This window comes from Dendropsophus ebraccatus, chromosome 2 (genome assembly GCF_027789765.1).
Source record: "Dendropsophus ebraccatus isolate aDenEbr1 chromosome 2, aDenEbr1.pat, whole genome shotgun sequence".
Taxonomy (NCBI): Eukaryota; Metazoa; Chordata; class Amphibia; order Anura; family Hylidae; genus Dendropsophus; species Dendropsophus ebraccatus.
The window spans coordinates 180,670,698-180,693,358 of record NC_091455.1 but is presented as its reverse complement, the minus strand read 5'-3'; the positions used below and the strand labels follow the sequence as shown (position 1 = coordinate 180,693,358).

Sequence of the window (22,661 nt, the reverse complement as noted above, 5' to 3'; positions counted from 1 at the left end):
CAGTGGTGGGAACCCCAAACCCCGCCCCCGTGATCTCTTAGTTATGCCCTATATTGTCAACTGAATACTGTAGATTGGGCATAACCACTCCAAATTGGAATATCCCTATGGAGCCATGGTCAAAGCGTGCCAAAGCAAGTGTATCAATTGATACAAACAAACTAACACACACACACACACTATATATATATATATATATATATATATATATATATATATATATATACAGCTAAAGTGTGCAGAAATAGCAAAGAAAGTGCACGATCAGTATCAGGCAACCAGACAATATACATAAGCTTTGCATGGTATTTAAACAGTCTCAGTCTACGGTATAGGCCACAAGGCATTTACATACACATAGCAATCCCCATTAAATCAATGTACCTTAGTAGAACAGCAACAGCTCTCTTAGTAAATTGAGACTGTATGGAAAGCATGTATTAAGTTGGATCATGCACAAGTCCTATCCCCTTGTTCTTAAAGGGGTTGTTTAATCTTTCAAATCAACTGGTGCCAGAAAGTGCCAGAGATTTTTAATTTACTTCTCAAGACTTCTCAAGTCTTCCAGTTCTTATCAGCTGCTGTATGTCCTGCAGGAAGTGGTATTTTTCCCAGTCTGGAGAGCAGGGAAAGTTTTCTATGGGGAAATTGCTACTGCTCTGGACAGTTCCTGACATGGACAGAGGTGGCAGCAGAGAGCACCGTGTCAGATTAAAGAGAATACACCACTTCCTGCAGGACATACAGCAGCTGATCAGTACTGGAAGACTTGATTTTTTAATAGAAGTAAATTACAAATCTCTGGCACTTTCTGGCACCAGTTCATTTGAAAGAAAAAAAAAGGGTGAAAAACCCCTTTAATGGTCATATGCACATATATGCACAAACATTGCCCATGTACATCACCGCACCTCCGAGTTCTGTGAACCAGAGGCCACTCCTAAAGCTTCTGTTGATATGAATAGGAGCTTCAAAGCAAAACGACATGGAAAGAAATGGTGTGTCACTTTGCACAGTTTGCCATGAATAGGATTTTACATTTTTTACATTTTATTAAAGGGTAGCTGCATGTTTTTTTTTATGTGGAAACAATGCTAATTTCTATGCCTAATAGTTCAGATCCTAAAGGGAAGTTCTTGTCACTTTAAGGGCCCCATAGTAGCTGCGTCATGTGTTCTGTACAGTGTAGACTCAAAGATTTAACTCACAAAAGACATGAAACATTCAAGATGTTGTGTAGGCTGTGAGCGTTTAATTGAAAGTAGGGAGCGGGCACAGGCTCGTGTGTCACTTGTTTGCATGTGTTGTCTATCAGTAACCTGGCAACTGCAGCAGGACCCGTCTTCTGCCGCCAGTTAGTAAGGAGACCCCTGTCCTTGTCCGCGGTTTCAAGGGAAATTATTTATTATGGAATATCGCAAGTAGATCCAGATGTGGTGAGAACCAAAAAAAATAAGGCTTCAGGTTTCTGTAAGATGCATACACCTGCTGTCCTCCAGCCGCATACGTGGAAAATTCTTGTCTTCCTAATGCAGCTAGGGATAGGGAGCGCTTAGTCAGTCGTATTTGCTGTGTGTTACAACTTTATAAAATAATATATACAAAATATATATACAGTGGTACCTTGGTTTAAGAGTAACTTGGATTGAGAGCATTTGGCAAGAAGAGCTCACAGTTTTTTAAAATTGTGACTTGGTTTAAGAGCATTGCTTTGGTTTAAGAGCCCCCTGTACCGGGTGGAAGCGCGAGTGGAGGAGGGGCATGGTCTGCATAGCGGGGTCTACAGCCCTGTACTCTGACCCAGGAAGTCTCCCTCACCTTCCAAATCATAGCAGATCCACTTCAGGCTGGGGCTGCAGCCGGAACCAATCGAGTGCCGAGCTGGGATCAGCGCCACTACGGCATAGACTCCAGACGGGGTAAGATGTGTGGATCGCTCCTCCCCACTAAACACCAGGGAACGGCTGCATCAAGTAATCGGATGCAGCTGTCAACTTTGACAGCTGCATCCGATTACTTTATTAGCGGGCACAGCGATTGGACCGTGCCCGCTAATAGCCGTGGTCCTGGGCTACGAGCGGCACCCGGGACCGCGGCGGTCCAGAGCGCGGCCGCAGCGCGGCCCCGCTCTGAACACGTGGAGGCGGCCATGGACGTACGGGTATGTCCAGGGTTGCCTAAGGGTTAAAAACGCCTGTACTATTGATTTCTGCAAAAAAAAAATTAAACGACTGTGACAATTTAAGCTGTCAAGTAGAACTGTTCTATGGCTTCCCTGCTGCTTGCAGAATTTGACCTGTAAGCATATACTAACTATTCAGAGAATACACACAGCTATAAACAGTATTTCTAATCTACTGATAGATCAAAAGAGCATCCATATCCTGTGGCAGAAATTCTAAGATTATATATATATATATATATATATATATATATATATAAAAATATATATATATATATATACATATACATATATATATATATATATATATATATATATATATTGTGTGTGTATATATATATGTATATATATATATATATATATATATATATATATATATATATACAGGATTAGAGAAGCAAAATAACTCTTCTTATCCTTTTAAGGACATTTAACTAATCTAAAATGTCTTCACATTCATAGGAGTAAAACATTCTATAAAAACTCCTTCTTTAAGCGTCAATGCAGGAAATCCGGAAAGATCAAGTTTTAGCAGCATGGCTTTAATACTTTATAGGTATACAGTATCTCCTGGTAAGGATCCCTATTTGTAGGGCTGGGTTGTGTCTCCTATTGGAAGACATCCAGCTTCCTCCTTTCATAGTGACGTGGATAGTAAAGATGGAAGGGAGGTCGGCCTCCTTATATGGGGACATAAGGAGACTTCTCATCTCTCACCCTTTTATTATGTGATAGTAAATATTCCAGTTAGTCGATATTCGCCGGTATATAAAACATTAGTCAGAGTTGTAAGGAGGAGGAACGTCTGATTAACTGACAGAAAAGTTCCATGTTGTTCTGGGGGAATATCTTATTTTACTGGATAATCTCCTGTACCCAAACTATTCTAAATAGGTTCTCTCCACGTTCTGCAATGTATCACCATTCACTTCATTCTGGGCAACAAGTCCAGTATTTTCTTTTAATCTAATCCAGTCCACTCCACACATACACTGCCTTCCCTCATATGTCCCACTGGAAAAAAAATTGGCAAGATACTCCAGGGTGTGTTGTATAGTACGTTGGTTAGAAATAAGCCTCAATATTGTATTGTTTCTGAGCTCCATTTTCTGGATACAGATGAACATTCTTGCTTCAAGGATATTTCCAAGTTATACATAAAACTGCCCTGACAATGTGGTGTCGTACTTACATTGAACAATATGATGATGATGATGCTTGATAATGATGTATAGGAGCTCACTTATGTCATATACATTCATTACTCCCATGGAGCAGGCCAAACCTTATATTACATATGGCCTTAAAGGTATAACATAAGGAGCCAGGAGACATAAAGCCATATTACACTGCACAATATTAAGGGGGGAAAGAGCACCGTTCTGTCAGTTCAGTGCTCGCTTCCCCCTTGTTCCCCGCTCGCTGTCTGTACTGTTACACTCACAGACAGCGAGCAGGGACCAGCCGGAGGGGCATGACCTATTACACCAAATGATTATCGTCCGGAACAGCCAGTAATCAGTTAAGTATGTCCAATAATCGCTTAGTGTAATAGGGCCTTTACTCTAATGTAACTGCCTCCCTGTGTTTAGAAGAATTTTGATTTGATTTTAACCTCTCTCCCCCATCCACACACAAACAATTTCGGCAATATGCATTCAGTTTGGCACCAGATATGCAAATTAACCTCTGGCTAGCTTAGGGTGAACACATGGCATTTTCTAAGGGCCAAGCTATCATTCACAGCCCTGCTGCCCAAACTAGAATGTGGAGGAGAAGGGAGCTGTAGAGTGGGTAGAGTGGGACGGAAGGTAAGAGACAAAAACACACTGCTGAAATCTCTGATATGTCTTCTATAATATGATTCAGAGCATATACTGCTGAGTGCTGCTCTATAATGTCATCAGTGCTGCTGCTATTTCTTAGGGTGCGATACAGATCGAGATCTCCTTTTCTGTGTCATCCACCTTTAGTATATGCACAAACTCATATACTGGTTTGGTTTATTTAGTTTAGAAAAGAAGATCAGCACTAAGATTTTTCTAGTGATCTTTTTACATCTAGGCCTGTAACCATGACAAGGGGGCCTCCTCTATGTCTAGACGAAAGAAGCTTTCTCCACCAGCACAGACAGAGGTTCTTTACTGTAAGAGCATTGAAACTATGGAACTCTCTGCTACATGATGTTGTCATGGCTGATTCATAAATAAGTTGAAGAGACATATCATTAGTTGAATATCTTAGGAGAGCGAGAGTGCTTTTCATTCTGTGTTTCTGCATTTTCTACTTAGCATGCAGAACAGGGCGACATAGATTGTCATCAATGCTGCTGCTATTTCTAAGGGTGCGATACAGATCAGGATCTCCTGTTTTATTATGGTCAGAGGTGGCAATGTGTCTCCTTGGGGACATAGCCAAGCTGACTTCCATACAGTTTCTACCATTCCCCGCATGTAGCACCTCTCTATCCACCGCCGCTATAAACTAAGCGTTCAGCCAGATAACCTATATCTGTTTGTGTTTACATGCACGTCAAGCAGAATTTCTATGGCCAAGTTTATTTTCTTTGGCTCCCGGCCATTGCAGATTGTCGTATTTGGAGGAGCGACAAGAGTGGGCGGAAGTTTTGGGACAGAGCAAAGAATGAGAGAAAAAAATACAGCAAATATGGCTTTGTTTTTTGGCATGTAGGCATAACACACAAACAGAAGGATTCTATCACCGGTCACTCTTCCGATGCTGGAGGGAAATGTCACAGAAACTTTCCTTTGTATGTTTTTCCTACAAAGCCTATGAGCATTGTTAACTTGCACAAACTGTTTCTTTACAGTCTATTCTCATGTATTAGATTGAGCAGACTATACTACGTCGACTTGAAGAACAGAACCGTTAAACAAAGAAAAAAAAAATGGATAAAAAACATATTTTATGGAGTATACATTTTCTTCCCCGGCGGTCAAGGGCAGTGGTGGGGTTACTATCTGCTTCTCTGCTGTTTACGGTATTAGGCTGGGTTCACACTACGTATATTTCAGTCAGTATTGTGTTCCTCATATTGCAACCAAAACCAGGAGTGGATTAAAAACACAGAAAGGCTCTGTTCACGCAATGTTGAAATTGAGTGGATGGTCGCCATATAACAGTAAATAACTGCCATTTTTTCAATATACCAGCCGTTGTTTTAAAATAACAGCAAATATTTGCCATTACATGGCGGCCATCCACTCAATTTCAACATTGTGTGAACAGATCCTTTCTGTGTTTTTAATCCACTCCTGGTTTTGGTTGCAATATGAGGACCACAATACTGACTGAAATATATGTAGTGTGAACCCAGCCTTAGAGGGGATAATTCCTGCCTTTCTGGTGGTCTGTAGTAGTGTTGGAGTTGATGTCTGCTTCCCTGGTGGTTTCGGGGATTGAAATGATTAATATCTGCTTTTTTGGCGGTCTAGGGTTAGGAAGGGGTTGTTGCATGCTTAGTCTTCGAGAAGTAAGGGAATAAGGCCTTGTTCCATCAAAGTCTAAAGTGTTGAAAAAGTTGATACTTAATGTACAGAGGGTTACTCACCTTCACAGACATAGGGCCCTATTACACGGGGACAACCAGCTTACATAGTACAGGTAAAACCACAGTGAGTAATAGGGTCAGTGATCAGCTGATCAGGTCATTTTTACCTCTGAAATAGGGATGGTCCGAACAGAGTTCGGTTTGGGTTCGTACGAACCCGAACTCTCGGTAATGATTCCCGCTGTCTGCCCACTCCGTGCAGCGGGCGGATCCACTGGGAGGACCGCCTGGAAAACTGGGATACAGCCATAGCCATAGGCTGTATCCCAGTTTTCCAGGCGGTCCTCCCGCTGTATCCACCCGCTCCACGGAGCGGGCAGACAGCGGGAATCTGGTGCCGAGCGTTCAGGTTCATACGAACCCGAACCTCGGAGGGTTCGGACCATCCCTACTCTGAAAAAAATAATTCTCAAATGACTGCACATCTCCCCAGACATCTGTGGCCTGCGACTGCAGCAAAAGGTGGCACGAATGATTAGGCTATTGTTTGTGCAGTCCTCCCCATCCAAGGCTTGAGCTGTGTAAGGGTGCTAACACACACGACCGATGTGCAGCAGATCTGCGGCAGATTTGATGGTGCAGATTTGATACTGTGTTCAGTTATTTACATCAACTCTGCTGCGTATCTGCTGCGTATCCGCTGCGTATCTGCAGCAGAAAATTCACTGCGATACGGTGTGTGTGAAGCTACCCTAATACTGTAAAATAGCAGCAAACTATGAGATCGGTGCTTATTTCCATCTAATGAGGCCTTTAGTCATGAATGCATGGTCCTATTTCTCTTACGGGAAGTAGAATGGTATATGCTATTAGGTTTCCACTATCTCTTCCTGCCTGTACTGATCATACAGGTCAGGATAGAGAAGACCGAGTGTTAGCTCTCTATAAGTTTTATGAGAGATTGACATAAGTCGTACTGTTCAGTGGAAAAAAAAAGACCCTGGAACATCATTAAAGAGGAAGTCTGTCAGGAGATTTATGATGCCTGTGACCTAGTTTACAAACAAACTAAGCAACTGGTTAAAGTGCCAAGTGGGCTGCCCCTGCTTGCTTCTTCCTGCCCGGCTCAGCTTGATTGATAGGGAGGACATTTCTGAAAAATGCAGGTTTTTACAAATCTTTACATATATCACATACAGTTTTCAACCACTGCATGCTGGGATTTTTTTTTTTTTAAAGAAGTAGCTATCTTTTCCTCCATGTGTTTTAATAAAATGGTCTGAAAATAATTTGTAAAAGTTTTGAAGAAAAAAACTTACTACAAAAAGTCAAGGGGTATCCCTAGCCTTAGTCCTTGTTGTCCACCACCATAATGGGGGCCCATTTTGATCATTCTTAATAGGCTCCTTCTCTCCTTTTTCTAACAAACCAGCACAATTTAACTTTTTTGTGTTTGTAAATAGTCACATCTTTAGCACATCTATTAATTTGATCTAAAATCCATACAAAAATCCTTCAACACATTGGATGGTTGTCAACAGATTTGGTGATTTATTATGCAAACATTGAGCACTAGCTTGTCCCCAGGGTGGTCCACTTGCCTTAGTATCTTACAAGCAGATTGTGAAACCATATAATGATTATTATACCATAAAGCCATTAACACTGGAGAAATAAAAATAAAGAGGTGTCGTTTTCAGAGAATGATCCCGAAGTATATTACTGGCAATATCATGTTGACCATTGTGCATCCACAAAGACCATTGGCTGTGACTACGGGTCTATAGACCTGAACTGACAGGCTCTATGTATAATGCTATTAGTTTAGAGACATGAAACCCACTAGAATCCAGTAGGAAAAGGCTCCTCTTGAATATGCAAGTGTGCTACGGCCGCCATCCACAATAGATGGCAGCATGACTCAGGCACCTTGTTTCCTTGGGCACTTACTTCATTTCTTCAGTCACCTCTAGTATACCAGGTTGACAAAGGTTATTCGACCGAAGTGGCCCCTAAAGTGCATAACCTATACATATCAGAAATAAAAATAAAGAGATGGCATAATAAGAAAATTACTTTCTGGAGTCGAGTGCGGTTGTTGTATATATTCAGTCTTTATATATACACAGAAGGACCACTTGATTAGAGACACCCAGGATATTGGCTAATGTTACGTCTCGCAGTTGCTGCATATTAGATGATGGTGCTCTCAACAGTCCATTCTACTTCATCTCAAGGATTCTCCATAGGATTAAGGTCTAAAGACTGTTCCTGAAACCAATCAGTGACTATATGACCTTTGAGGTATGGTGCATTGTACTGCTGAAAGAGTCCTTCTGCCGTGGGGTAAACATCTGATGTGGCGGGATAAGCTTGTATAAGCCATACTTTCCAGGTATCCATCTACAGGTATTGTAGGACAAGAGTTCACCAAGAACACATTCCCAACACCATCATGTCACCGCCACCAACCTGAACTGTTGACACCTGACATGTCCAGCAGCTGCCATTGAGAGTAAATGGAGCAGCACTGCATGTGTGACCAAAGATTCATTGTGATTGGAGATTCTGGTTGTGGACTGGGGATAACTTCTAATACTGAAACAAAGGGGGGAAATTATCAACAATGGAATACCCCTTAAATAAGGCCCTGCACCCATGCCCCTTGCCGGATTTACTAAGATTAAATCTGGTGGGCCTGTGTCTGGCACATGACAGGTGCCCCGGAATAGGTGTGGATTTTTGCCATGCTTTACAACTGTTTGCAGGCATAAATCATAGTAATTCAGGCCTCCTCCCTGCCTTGCCATGTTGCCTTGCCCGTCCATCAGGTAAGAGGGGTGTATACCGGGACCGTACAGCAAGTGTGTTAATAAATCCCCCAAATTTTTAAAGGTTCCACACACCTAGAGTTTCTTAAAAAATTTAAAAAAAGGCTTTACTTAAATACTTATACCTCTTTTTCTTCCTGGATCCACCTCTGATTTTGGCTGAACTCTTGACCTCTCCCTGTCTGCTCATGGGGTTGGCTGACTGAATTATCTGTATGTAATTAAAACCATAAGAAATATGTTAAAATAGTTTCAAGATAAAGAGGGGATCTCCTGGAGAGGACTTAAAGGGGTTTTCCAGTCTCTGTACGTTGGGCATAATGCAAGGACTTCCACCAATCAAGGTATATTAGAGTGCTGAGTGCAGAGTACACAAAACCTGCACATGCCAGCCTTTGGCCTTTCCATTCTATCACTTAGGCTTTGTTCACACAACGTATATTTTCGTAAAAACCACGCCCGTTGTAAAACGGCTGGGATTTATACAAAAATATACATGCCATTGCTGCCCATGGAATCCTGGCCGCAGCGTATACACATAGTATACACTCCGGACGTGATCCCTAGCGGCCCCGCAAACAACTGACATATCAGTTTTCTGCGGCCGCTATTCATTAAATAGCGGCCGCAGAAAACCATGTCAGTGCACACTATGGATTGAACAGCTCAGGCGACACGCTCCATAGTGTGCTGTGGGGATCTCTGATGCGGGCGCGCACGGATGTGCCCGCATCAGAACTCTGCTGCTGCAAAGATCATCCCTACGGTACCGCGTCACGGAACGGCCGCTCTCTTACTATGTTTGCACATAGCCCTAGACTGGTAGCACATAAACTCATATGCATATTTTTGCTCCCATATTATAGATGCATGTCCTGGCCTGAAGTCCTGCATTATGGACATAAGACCTGACCTGACCGGGGCCTATTGACCCAAGCCAACAGCAGTCTTTTGGGCCTTATTTTCTTGAAGTTCTTGAAACTGAAGAAAAACCTAAATCTATAATTCAAAATAAATAGCACCAGTAATAAGATGAATAAGATCAGTGTGAAAGGAGAAATCCTGGAGGTGACAGCTGTCAGTGCAGGGGTTAAGACTAAGTTTTAACAGCTGTATATTATTCAGCTCTCAACGAGAGCAAATAGGAGGAACTTTCTCTCTCTCGTCATCAGGAGAATGAGATTATGGAAACTTGAGGCTTTTATGTTCTCGGCTTGCAGACAAGTTGTAAATACATGAAATTCTTCAGGCCACCCACACAAGAGCGATTATTTTCAAGTCAAGAGACATTGAGGTGTGTCACTGAGACCCAAGTTACCAGTTGGGCTACAATATCAGCCATGGTGACCACCATATAAAATGTAGGTGTAGACTTTACATAGGTAATATACAGTTATGTACATACAATGCTTTCAGTCTTCTGACCCTAAAATTTTTCACGTTATGTTGTGCAAAAAATAAATAAATCATGTTTTCCTCACTACACTGTCGTAGAACCTTCCATCCAGTCTGTGGTCCAGAGAACTTTGGATCAGGTTTTTATTAAAAATATAGTGGTGTCTTGGATTACTAGCATAATTTGTTCTGGGACTGTGCTTGTAATCCAAATCACTTTTAAACCAAAGCAAATTCTCCCATAAGAAATAATTGAAATGCAGACAATTGGTTCCACACCCCAAAAATATTTTTTTTTATTCTGAATAAAATGTAAAACAAATTCAACAAACAATAAGAAACAGCTGACTATGTGATATAATAAGTTACTGTACAGTATAGTATCAGCATGTGGAGTATAATGTATAGTAAGTGCATAAACCTGAAAAACACCAGCAATTTGTAGATACAGGATGGAACTGCAGATCCCGATAATGCAGTAACGTAGTACAACAAGCTAGAATTGAGAAGCAGGGCTGTTGCCAGAGGTCTGTGTGGTCACATGACAGCAATGGGGAAGGGGCGTGTGTTCAGCATGGACCAATCAGGAAGTGAGAATCGCAGAGCTGTGCAGGAAGACAGTGACAGAAACTTCTGTATACTGCAGTGTGAATGGCTGAGTGTAAGTGCAGGCACATTATAGCAGCAGTGTGAATAGCTGAGTTTATGTGCAGGCACATTATAGCAGGAATGGAGAGGATGGGAACAAGGGCTGAGAGAGACTGCAGGGAGCATGAAAGAATGAGCAGGGCATATGTGGGCACATACATGCAGCACTCTCTGTCCGGGGAGAGAGGGATTACAGCTAAGAAGAGATTACCCCCCACAGTCCTGTCCTCTGATGCAAGCCCCAGCCTAAAGTTGATTTGCTATGATTTGGAAGGTGAGGGAGACTTCCTGGGTCAGAGTACAGAGCTGTAGACCCCACTATGCAGTGCAGAGAGCTCTTAAACCAAAGCAATGCTCTTAAACTAAGTTACAATTTTTAAAAACTGTGAGCTCTTCTTGCAAAATGCTCTCAATCCAAGTTACTCCTAAACCAAGGTACCACTGCATATCTGTACTTTGCTCCATTCAGCTTCCCCTTAACCCTGACCAGTCTCCTAGTCCCAGCTGCTAAAAAAACACCCCCACAGCATGATGCCGCCACTACCATGCTGCACTGTAGGGACTGTATTGGGGGGCAGGTGATGGGCAGTGATTGGTTTTCTTCAGGCATCACTTAGAATTTTTATGTTCTCCCAATGTTTGGTTGGGTTTGCTCAGGGTACTCTGGTTTCCTTCCATCCCTAAAGGAGACAGAGACTGAGTGGAGTGATGACAAGATATATACAGTGCTAAGGAATAAGTTGGCGCTAGAGATGAATAAACGTACAGCAAATTTGGGTTCGCGCAAACCTGATTGCTGATTGTATCCTGCAGCCTGGAGAAAATGGATGCAGCCATAGGTTGTTCGAACACGCAGCAGGTCATACGAACGATTGCTGGATTGTCCATGTGGCCCATTTATTTTATCCTAGTCAGCCGCACATTCCTGTTTAAACCAAAAGATGTGCAGCCGACAGCTGCGCAAAGCATGTGATCAGCCATGAATTATTTTCTCGTTTAGCAGATGATCCTTGGCCTTTCTACACAGGCTGGACTTTTCCTTTAAAATAGTTCACAATAGAAAAGAAATAGAGATCAGCCCTATTCTGTCCAAGTGGTAAGTCCTGTACTCAGTTATAGGAAAGTATCCTGGTCAAGCCCAACACTTCGTCACTACGGTGGTTCTCTCTATACAAGTAAAAACTGGAATATCTGTGCAATGGAAAAACTGGAAGGGCATTTACAGAATAAAATGTGACCTCTTTATTATTTCAAAGTGCAGACATACATCAGGAGCACTGCAGTGGGTACAGACACCAGCTCATGCGATATTAGCTACAGCTGTTTCACATGCAAGGATGCTTCTTCAGACTGATGGTGTGTTTACACGTAACGATTATCGTGCGAATTTGCACGATAACGATAAAATTCGAACTATAATCATACGTGTAAACGCAGCGAACGATCAAACGACGAACGAGAAATCGTTCATTTTGATCTTTCAACATGTTCTCAAGTCGTCGATCGTCGTTCACAAAAAATTCGCAGATCGTTCCGTGTAAACAGTCTTTCGCCGATTTAACCAATGTGTGAGATAGGCTTAAGCGATCGCAAAACGATCGCAAAACAATTTTCCGTACGATATAATGTACCGTCTAAACGATGACCGTTATGAAAAAAATAAAATTGTTACTCCGACATTGTTAATCGTACGATCGGGCCAATTATCGCTCCGTGTAAACGTAGCATGAGAAAGCTCTATTGTGCATGAAACTGCTGATATCACATGTGCTGCTGTTTGTACCCAGTGCAACCCAGGGCAGCTAAAATTGTATACACTCTGTCTCCTTGCAATCCTGTCCCTGAGCTCTACAGGCAGTTCTTTCCTCCTCATAGGTTGGTTTTTGCTCTGACATTTATTATCAGCTGTGAGATCTTATATAGACAGGGGCTTGTTTTTCCATATCCTGTCCACTCAGCTGAATTTACCACAGGTGACTCCAATTAAGGTGCAAGAACATTTTAGAGATGATCTCTGAGATCTGCAAGAAGATCTCAGAGATGATCAAGAGAAATGGGAGGAGTCTAAATATGTATGTCCATGAAAAAATGTAGTTTTTTCTTTTTTAATAAATATGCAAAAATTTCTAAAATTTAGTTTTCACCTTCTCATTATGGGGTGCAGTGCTCATTGACAGGGGGAACACTTTTTTTCTTATATTAGCAAATGGCTGCAACATTACAAAAGGATCTGAAGATTTACCAAATGCTTTGTAAGTCTGCCAGCCTGCTTGGTGATGGTTTCCAGGCAGCAACAAGTTGTATCACATAGATGCTGGCTATATAACTGATGTTAATGAAAGGTAGATGTGCACTTCAAGGCCATGTTCCCACATAATAAGACACCGGCTGTTCCGTGACCCTTACGGGTGACAGAACAGCTGGTGTCAGGGAAGATCATCCAGGCTGGTACTTGCAGTACCGGTCGGATGATCTTCACTTCTGATGAATTGGGATGTGGGCGCATCTGTGCGCACCCGCAGCCCAATTCCCCGCTGCACACAATGGAGCATGCAGCCGGAGCTGTGCGCTTCATTGTGTGCACTGACAGGTTTTCTGCGGCCACTATTCACTGAATAGCAGCAGCAGAAAACTGACATGTAAGTTTCTTGCGGCGCCGCTAGAGATCATGTGTATACACTCCAGCTGGGATTCCTTAAAAGGCAGCACTACGTATGTTCCATAGTAATCACGGCCGTTGTTACAACGGCCGTGATTATTACGAAACGTATGTAGTGTGAGCATGGCCTAAAACTGTTAATTTTGACATGTGACTAACTGATGTCTTATCTTCTCCCAGCAGGATGCGCGGATCAAGTTTGAATACAATGGAGAAAAGAGGTAGGTGCTGCCATGTGTTGTATAAAGAAGCTTCATTAACAAACAAAGGCCTGAAGCCTTGTTATAGAGTAAGGTGCTTTCCAGAAAGTTCTGACATGCAGAATGGGAACAGAAAGGATTCGAGCCATTGTGATATAAATCTAGGAGCTTTGCCTAAAATCTGCAATATAGAGTGTATGAGTCACCACCAGAGTACAAAATACCCGTCAATACGTGGCACATAATTGTGAATACAGTCACTTTCCTGTTTTTAAATGGTTGCCCACATTATTTCTTAAGTTGGGTATCTACTATTCCTCCAGCTTGGAAATAAATACGTGGTGAAAAACATTTCTTTTAGATGCAAGTATGGGAAAAAAAGTTCTGCAAGTCTCAGTTAAAGGAATATAAACAAGGTGCTTCAGTGTACAATAGGCTGGGTTCACACTGCGCATTTGCAGTCTTTTTAACGTATGTGTTTTTAAATGGTCAACAATGTTTTCATGTATGCTAAGAGAAGAAAAAAATCCCTTTTCATCTGTTTTTTTTTTGTATATATATATATATATATATATATATATATATATAAATAAAGGAAGTCAATGAAAAAAGTGGATGCAAACAGACTGCACACAATTGCATCCATTTTGTTTCATAGAACATATATTTTAAACAGATTGCAAAAACGCAGTGTGAACCCAGCCTTAGTGAGGTTACAGGCCCAATGCTTAAGTTACTATTACCTGGGCTGACTATGGGACCTATTAGACGGCCCAATAATCGGGCAGCAAGGGCTGCATGGACATCATTAGCTATGCAGCCCTTGCCCAATCAACTCACACCTGACCTCTCCCTGCTCCCGATCTTCTCTCCAGTGCCCGCGACAGCAGCATCATCATCTGAGCATCCTGGTATCCTGGCCGCTTAGCCAATCATAGGCCGGGACCGCCATGGCCTGTGATTGGCTGAGCGGTGTGTCAGCTGACGGAGCTGCAGAGCACAGGAGAGAAGACTGGGAGCGGGGAGAGGGAGAGGGATAGTCTGTTTCTGGCATTGACTTCAAATCTTTGGCAGCTAATCTGTCAGATAATCTTTCTGTGTAAATGGACCCTAATAATCAAGGTAACAAGACTGAACATAATAATTCTGACTTGCTTATGGCAGGATTGGGGATCCCATTACTTGTTGCATCCATGTCTCCTGATCTTCACCTTACTAGAGGTGACTCCTCTATACTGATCATACAGGCCTTATTATACCGTGCAGTTTGGTTCTATGACGTATTATGTGTAGGCCTTATCTGTTTCAGCGTAATGGTTGACCTAGGTGCAGGTAGATCTGAGGTGTATACGGTCACAGCTGACTGCCAACATCTCATTATCGCTCTATGTGCTGAGTATAGTAAATAAACTTGCAAAGTCAAACATCATGCAAGTGGGCAGACACATAATCTCTGGTTCTTTGGCTATCATTACACTTCATAGGGGGCAGATGAAGGGGGCCGTTGTGCGGGGGTCGGCACTATGTTCTCGCTCAGACACCCGTGGTTTATCTTTACTGGTAAAAGTAAATGAAGCATGTATTTGGTTACAGTGAAAGATAGGAAAAAGTTAAACTAATCACAGTGGAAAGTGCTGCCAGCTTGCCAAATCTACCCCTTGAGGTTTCTATTGCTGGACATCAATATAACAAGGGGTTTAAAATGTCTCAGCTATTAGACAGCAGTACGTCTCCGTGCGGCACTCACGACATAATAACACTTGCAGTGAATTATGGAATTAGTTGCAAATGATCTGGATGAAAATATAGGCAAATGTGAGTCATGTACAGAGAGAGCAGTGATGAGAGCGAAGCCTGTGCCAGCTCCAGCCGATTCACAGCCACAGGCTTCAAAGGCCTTAGTCACAGCACAATATATTCATTGCATGTATCCATAGCTCCGTTCTCAGGGGTCTCACTTCTAGGAGCCCATTCACTCTGCTGACATCACCATGGGCCACCTCATCAGTCCTGGGCAGGAAGGAATTGTAATCCATCATAGTAGGGAATTTGTGCTTCACATGGGCCCAAGCAAAAATAACAATGACTAGTATTATGATTCGATTCAAGGTCCTAATTTGTATAGTACGGCAGTAATAATACCTGGTTTCTCCAAAAATAAGACAGGGACGTCTGTTATTTTTATCTCTGAATAAAGGCTAGGACTTATTTTTAGGGTAGGTCTTATTTCCGGAGAAACACGTGATGCCCCTACATTGTAGTCTCACTCTATACAGTAGTAAGCCGCTATACTGTATGTTCTACTGTTGTTAGGCTCCTATACTGTTAGTTTTCCTGTAGTTAGGCTCCCAAACTGTATACCTCTGTCCCCCCTCTGTAGTTCTTTCCCCCCATACTGTATACATACACCATTATAATTTTCCCCTATACTGTATACATCCCTCCTCTATAGTTCTGCCCCCATACTGTATACATCCCCCTCTATAGTTCTGCCCCCCATACTGTATACATCCCTCCTCTATAGTTCTGCCCCCATACTGTATACATCCCTCCTCTATAGTTCTGCCCCCATACTGTATACATCCCCCTCTATAGTTCTGCCCCCATACTGTATACATCCCCCTCTATAGTTCTGCCCCCATACTGTATACATCCCTCCTCTATAGTTCTGCCCCCATACTGTATACATCCCCCTCTATAGTTCTGCCCCCATACTGTATACATCCCTCCTCTATAGTTCTGCCCCCATACTGTATACATCCCCACTCTATAGTTCTGCCCCCATACTGTATACATCCCCCTCTGCAGGTTGTCCCATTCTTTATACCTCCCTCCACCCCTCTGTAGTCGGTCCTTGTACCAGGAGCATAAATATAAAGGGCTGGGCCGCCTGACTACTAAGCTGGCAAGTGTAGTCATAACTGCATAACTGCAAGCACTCGTCAAGTCCAGCCATGAAGTAAAAAATCATTATGGGTAGGGGGTGGGGGGAAAATAATTATTTACCTGTACTTAGCAGCTGCTGTATGTCCTGCAGGAAGAGTTTTTTTTATTGATATTTGCTACTGCTCTGGACAGTTCGTGACACGGACAGAGGTGGCAGCAGAGACCACTGTGTCAGAATGAAAAGAAAACACCACTTCCTGCAGGACATACAGCAGCTCATAAGTACTTGAAGACTTGAGATTTTTTGATAGAAGAAAATTACAAATCTCTCTGGTACCAGTTGATTTGAAAGAAAGATTTTTTTTTTGTAAACTACCCATTTAAAAACCACTTGTATAAATGGAGCAGCACTGATATAGTCGCTGGTAATAAGACTCTGGCTCTAAAGCCTCTTAGTGTTTATAAGCGGCCCATAGTCATAAATGTTGCATAATTCCCTGTTATAAAATAGATGTTATTTTCAGTATAATGAAAAACATTTTGTACTTTAGGCAGTAATATTAAAGGACCAATATATCCTGCCGTATGGTACACTGCTTAGTCACTGACATCAGCCCCTGTGGCTAGTGGGGCTCTCACTTCTATGACCGCGCTGTTTTTGCATCCCACAGGGGGGAAAAAAATATACATAAAAAAATAAAAATAATATATATATATATATCTATATATATATATATGCATAAAACAAACAAAGCATAGCCACAAGTATGCAGGTATACCAGAGTATACGGCGATTATGTAGGTAATTCCCTGGGCCCTATTGACTAGAATGTATGTTACTGATGTGTCTGCCTCTTTTCTTATAACAGGATTATTGAGTTCAGGAGGCCGGTAAAGCTGAAGGATGTGCTGCAGAAAGTTACAGATGTGTTTGGGCAAACATTGGATTTGCACTATGCAAACAATGAGGTAATGCGTACTTTGTTTTGATAGTTTCTTGCATCGCAGAACTTTTTTTTTTTTTTTTTTACACGGGATGACTTCATGTTCTGGCTTGTGTTATTGCTGTCAGACTAGCATACTGTCACAATGTTTCGTCACCTCCAGAGAGTGACAACTGGTGGTGTCGCTGCAGCTGATTTACTATGTTGACTTCAAATTAAAATGTTTCCAACCTAATAGCCATTCAATTTAATGGAGCTTGTTAGGACACAGGAGCACGGCAATGCAGGGAAAAACTTATGCTATATCTAAAAGTTAGGAAATAAGTGTCAAATCATCAGATAATTTGCCACTGGGACCCTGGCAGTCTGTAGTATGGGGCTTCATGTGTTTGCTATGAATGGAGCAGCACGTGTACCGCAGCTCCTTTCATTGTCTATGGAGCTGCCAGGGATGTACAATGCTGAGCTACCTTTCATGCATAACTTTTGAGACTGTGAGGGCCTAGTAGCAGGCCTGAGCTTACACTTATGACCAAACTTGTGGATAGGGTTGTATCTTAGAATACGCAAGGGTAGAAAATTCTGGCAGTGCCACTAACAAATCACAGACTGAGACTCACATGGCATGGACAGCCGCTCCACACAGGTACAAATCGGGAGACCAGCTGCTGTGCTGTGTTCTTATATACAAACTCTTAATGAAGAGGTATAGAGAAACGTCACTCACCATTCACTAATATGGTTGTTTATTCATGGAACACACAACGATTGTCAAACAATGGTAGACATAGCAACAGGCAAGGGCTGTTTTATGAAATGGCCGTTGCCTGTGGAGCATCCCTGCAATCCATGTCTCCCGTTGCTTGACAGTTGGTGTTGTGTGTTGCACTAATAAATGACCTTATTAGTCAATGGTGAGTGCCGTTTATATCGTAAAATACCATATGTATCAGTAGTCATATATCTTTATCTATCAATCTATCTATCTATAAATAACATATCTATCTATCTATAAATAACATATATATCAGTCTGTATAAATCAATTTATATGAATATCCTTAAATCTATGCAGGAATGTGGAGCTCCATATCAGAAACTAATGCTCCATCTGCTAAAGACATATATATAGAATTTGTACAGAATGCGGGACCTATAAATGACATGTAAGAAAAGGTGGACATTTGTTTTGAAGGGGTTATCTAGCGCTACAAAAACATGGCCACTTTCTTCCAGCACCACTCTTGTCTCCTGTTTGGGTGCAGGTTTTGTAACTCATTTCTATTGAAGTGAATGGAGCTTAAAGAGGATGTACCACCGGCCGACCTCCAGTGCTTCAGCACCGGCCGGTACCGTTGGATCAAACCGCGCCGTGCACGGGAATCGGGTGGCGGTCCGAAAAACAGACCGCGGCACCGGCTTCCCCGTGCCAGCGCCGATTGATCCGTGGGTTAATGTTAAAGAGGATGTACCGGGTGGTACATCCTCTTTAAAGCGACTCTGTAGCCACAATCTGACCCCCCAAACCACTTGTACCTTTGGATAGCTGCTTTTAATCCAAGATCTGTTCTGGGGTCTGTTCAGCAGGGGATGCAGTTATTGTCGTAAAAACAACTTTTAATCCAGCAGCGCTGTGTCTAACGGCCGGGGCTTACATTTGTATATGCATTAGGCTGGCACAACCTCTCCTTCCCTCCTCCCTGCCCTCCTCAGCATTAGGAATGCTCCAGGAACATTTACTGCTGTTTGAGCTTTGCACAGGTGTGATAACGATCCAGCCCATGTTCATTATACACACAGGTGGGGAATAAGAAGCAATCTGCCTGGATCATTCCTAATGCTGAGGAGGGTGGGGAGGAGGAAGGACAGAGAGGTTGTGCCAGCCTAATGCATATACAAAATGTAAGCCCCGGCCGTTAGACACAGCGCTGCAAGATTAAAAGTTGTTTTAATGACAATAACTGCATCCCCTGCTGAACGGACTCCAGGACAGATCTTGGATTGAAAGCAGCTATACGAAGGTACAAGTGGTTTGGGGGGGACAGATTGTGGGTACAGAGTCGCTTTAAAGGGGTTATCTAGAGCTACAAAAACATGGCCACTTTCTTTCAGAGACAACACGACTCTTGTCTCCAGTTCAGGTGCAGTTTGCAATTAAAGGGGAACTCCAGGTAAAGGGGAAAAAAATGAAACTTCTGCAGAAGCATAAAGCATTACTTACCTATCTATTCCATTTTTGAAACTACCAAAAATCAATTCGTTTTTTTTGGGGGGGGGGGGTTGTTCTGTTTTGTGTTTCTGCACTTCCTGGTTTATCAGTTGTACACAGTACTACTGGTTCCAGAATGCAATGCTTTCCCTCAGCTGTTCATCACAGTCCTCCACCCTGCACATTCCCCGCCCAAAGCTGTTGCGGAACATCTAGGCTGTGTTCACACATTGCAGTTTCATTGTGTTACTGAATAATTTGCAGTAATTTATGATTTCATTGTGGTCCCATCCACACAGTACGCTGTATTCTCTACCTGTAATACCACACAGCACACTGTATTCTCTACCTGTAACACCACACAGCACACTGTATTCTCTACCTGTAACACCACACAGCACACTGTATTCTCTACCTGTAACACAGCACACTGTTTTCTCTACCTGTAACAGCACACAGCGCCCTGTATTCTCTACCTGTAACACCACACAGCACACTGTATTCTCTACCTGTAACACCACACAGCACGCTGCATTCTCTCCCTGTAACACCACACAGCACGCTGTATTCTCTACCTGTAACACCACACAGCACACTGTATTCTCTACCTGTAACACCACACAGCACACTGTATTCTCTATCTGTAACACCACACAGCACACTGTATTCTCTACCTGTAACACCACACAGCACACTGTACTCTCTACCTGTAACACCACACAGCACACTGTATTCTCTACCTGTAACACCACACAGCATGCTGTATTCTCTACCTGTAACACCACACAGCACACTGTACTCTCTACCTGTAACACCACACAGCATGCTGTATTCTCTACCTGTAACACTACACAGCGCGCTGTATTCTCTACCTGTAACACCACACAGCACGCTGTATTCTCTAGCTGTAACACCACACAGCACACTGTATTCTCTACCTGTAACACCACACAGCACGCTGTATTCTCTACCTGTAACACCACACAGCACGCTGTATTCTCTACCTGTAACACCACACAGCACGCTGTATTCTCTACCTGTAACACCACACAGCACGCTGTATTCTCTACTTGTAACACCACAAAGCACACTGTATTCTCTACCTGTAACACCACACAGCACACAGTTACTACCTGTAACACCACACAGCACGCTGTATTCTCTACCTGTAATGCTGATATTGGAATAAAGTAAAGAACTTTTTGAATTTTTTTTTTTTTCATTTCGGATGCACATATGATGATCAAGCATCTGTTATCTTTGAAGTTGAGCCCCACAATAAGGCTCTGATCCTCTCTGCTGTTTAGCATCATTTACTTGTGTTACTGCATCATTTTTGTGAATACGCTGCAGTACTGCAATGACACTCCGACATGTCTGAACACAGCCCTAATTTTACTGCAGACTTCTGCACAATTAGAGAAATCAGTGCAGCAGCTGCTTCTGGCCAGTCAGAGATGGTGAATCACTCAGGGGATTGGGTTAATCAGCCAAGCCTCCTGTGACATCACACCCTGCCCCATGTCTGCATCATCAGCCTGATCTCAGCAAACACACACAATGTGAGACAGAGGCATGGAAGATTTGTCTACTAAGGTGGGAGAGCAGAAGGAGCAGGAGACAATGTGGATTTGCACAGGGGCCATTTTTTTTTCACTTCCTGGATTTCTATTGGCTACCAGTGTGGCAGAACCATACAGATACGGTAATACATTGTATAGACACATATATTTAACTTTTAATGTACTTTTAGTAGAAATTTTTTTTCTTATCCGGAGTTCCCCTTTAAGCTCCATTCACTTCAATGGAACTGAGCAGCAAAACCCCACCCAAGCTGGAGACAAGAGCGGTGCTGTCTCTGGAAGAAAGTGGCCATGTTTTTGTAGCACTGGATAACCCCTTTAAAGCCTAGATTTGCCACTGCAAAAGTTATCTTGTAAGCAGTTGTGCTGCTAATAATAGGGTGGAAAATCCAAGGAAAAGTGGAATTCCGGCTCCGCCATAGGCAGAATACAAGAGAGCAGCTGCCACTCTGGTGATGGAGTATCTGGGGAACTGACAGCATTCACATGCTCTCTTAGTAGCTGATCACTAGGAGGCAATGCTTTCTTTTCCACTATATTTTTGAAAGAAGGGATAATAAAGCTAGAATCTGCGGATAAACACATGTACTGACCAGGTACTATATAATTGTACATGAGTGTGTAATATGTGTTATAATTCACATGTTGCAGTTGTGCAATTCAGGTCATGCAAGGTTTTATTACTGTCGATGCCCATGAAAAGTTTACAAGTTTTCCATTGACATTTATTAGATGTAGTGATGTCCTGATAGAGGGGCTCCATGCGGCTGGTGTGTGCCCCAGGGCCCAAGTGAAGACAGCCGCATAGGGTCCAAGGATAAAAGATAGATAGCAGCAGGGGGGACAGTGCTGGACCTGCTGTAATAACAGCCACATCTGGGGAATACAGTGCTATATACCATGAGCTATGGCTAAAGGGCTGCCTTATTCCTGGTAAGAACCACTATCTGAGGTTAGTTGGGAAGAAGATCAGAAGCAATGTCACATAATGTTATTTTTATGAGTAATAGATACTTGGAGCAAACTTTCATCAGATGTGGTTGGTAAATCGCTAGTAAGTGAATGTAAGTATGAGCGGGATGAGTATTTATCTATCCTAAGATAAAAATAAAGGAAATAATATGAGGGCGGACTAAATAGATCATGTCTAATACTTTACACACCAGATATGTTTGTGTCCATCTGTTAGTACAGGGGTAGGGAACCTTGGTTCTCCAGCTGTTGCAAAACTACAACCCCCATCATGCCTGGGCAGCCAAAGACTTAGCTTTGGCTGTCCATGCATGATGGGAGTTGTAGTTTTGTAACAGCTGGAGAGCCATAGTTCCCTACACCTGTGTTATTAGATGCCTTCCCTACTGATAAGGATACCTGAGTGTAAGTGCAGGCACATTATAGCAGGAATGGAGAGGATGGGAAACACAAGTGCTGACAGAGACTGCTGGGACTATGAAGGAATGAGCAGGGCAGATGTGGGCACATAATGCAGCACTCTGCGGGGAGAGAGGGGTTACAGCTATATACCTCCACAGTCCTGTCCCCTGATGACCCCAAAATGTTCAGCTACATTATGACATCTTTATAGGTCTTGTACTATTACAGACTCAGCTCTAC

At 42.6% G+C, this 22,661-nt stretch overlaps 1 protein-coding gene across 3 annotated transcripts in view; it reads left to right on the top strand.

The window, feature by feature from the left end:
- LOC138783745 (mitogen-activated protein kinase kinase kinase 3-like) overlaps positions 1 to 22,661 on the top strand; it is a 98,364-nt gene that overhangs the window by 48,584 nt on the left and 27,119 nt on the right. For 2 of the 3 annotated variants that reach the window (XM_069958835.1, XM_069958833.1), the window contains 2 exons: positions 13,407 to 13,447; positions 17,182 to 17,281. In XM_069958835.1, coding sequence (XP_069814936.1) covers positions 13,407 to 13,447; positions 17,182 to 17,281 — 141 coding nt within the window. The remainder of the gene's footprint in view (positions 1 to 13,406; positions 13,448 to 17,181; positions 17,282 to 22,661) is intronic. The other variant, XM_069958834.1, reaches the window with a different exon arrangement.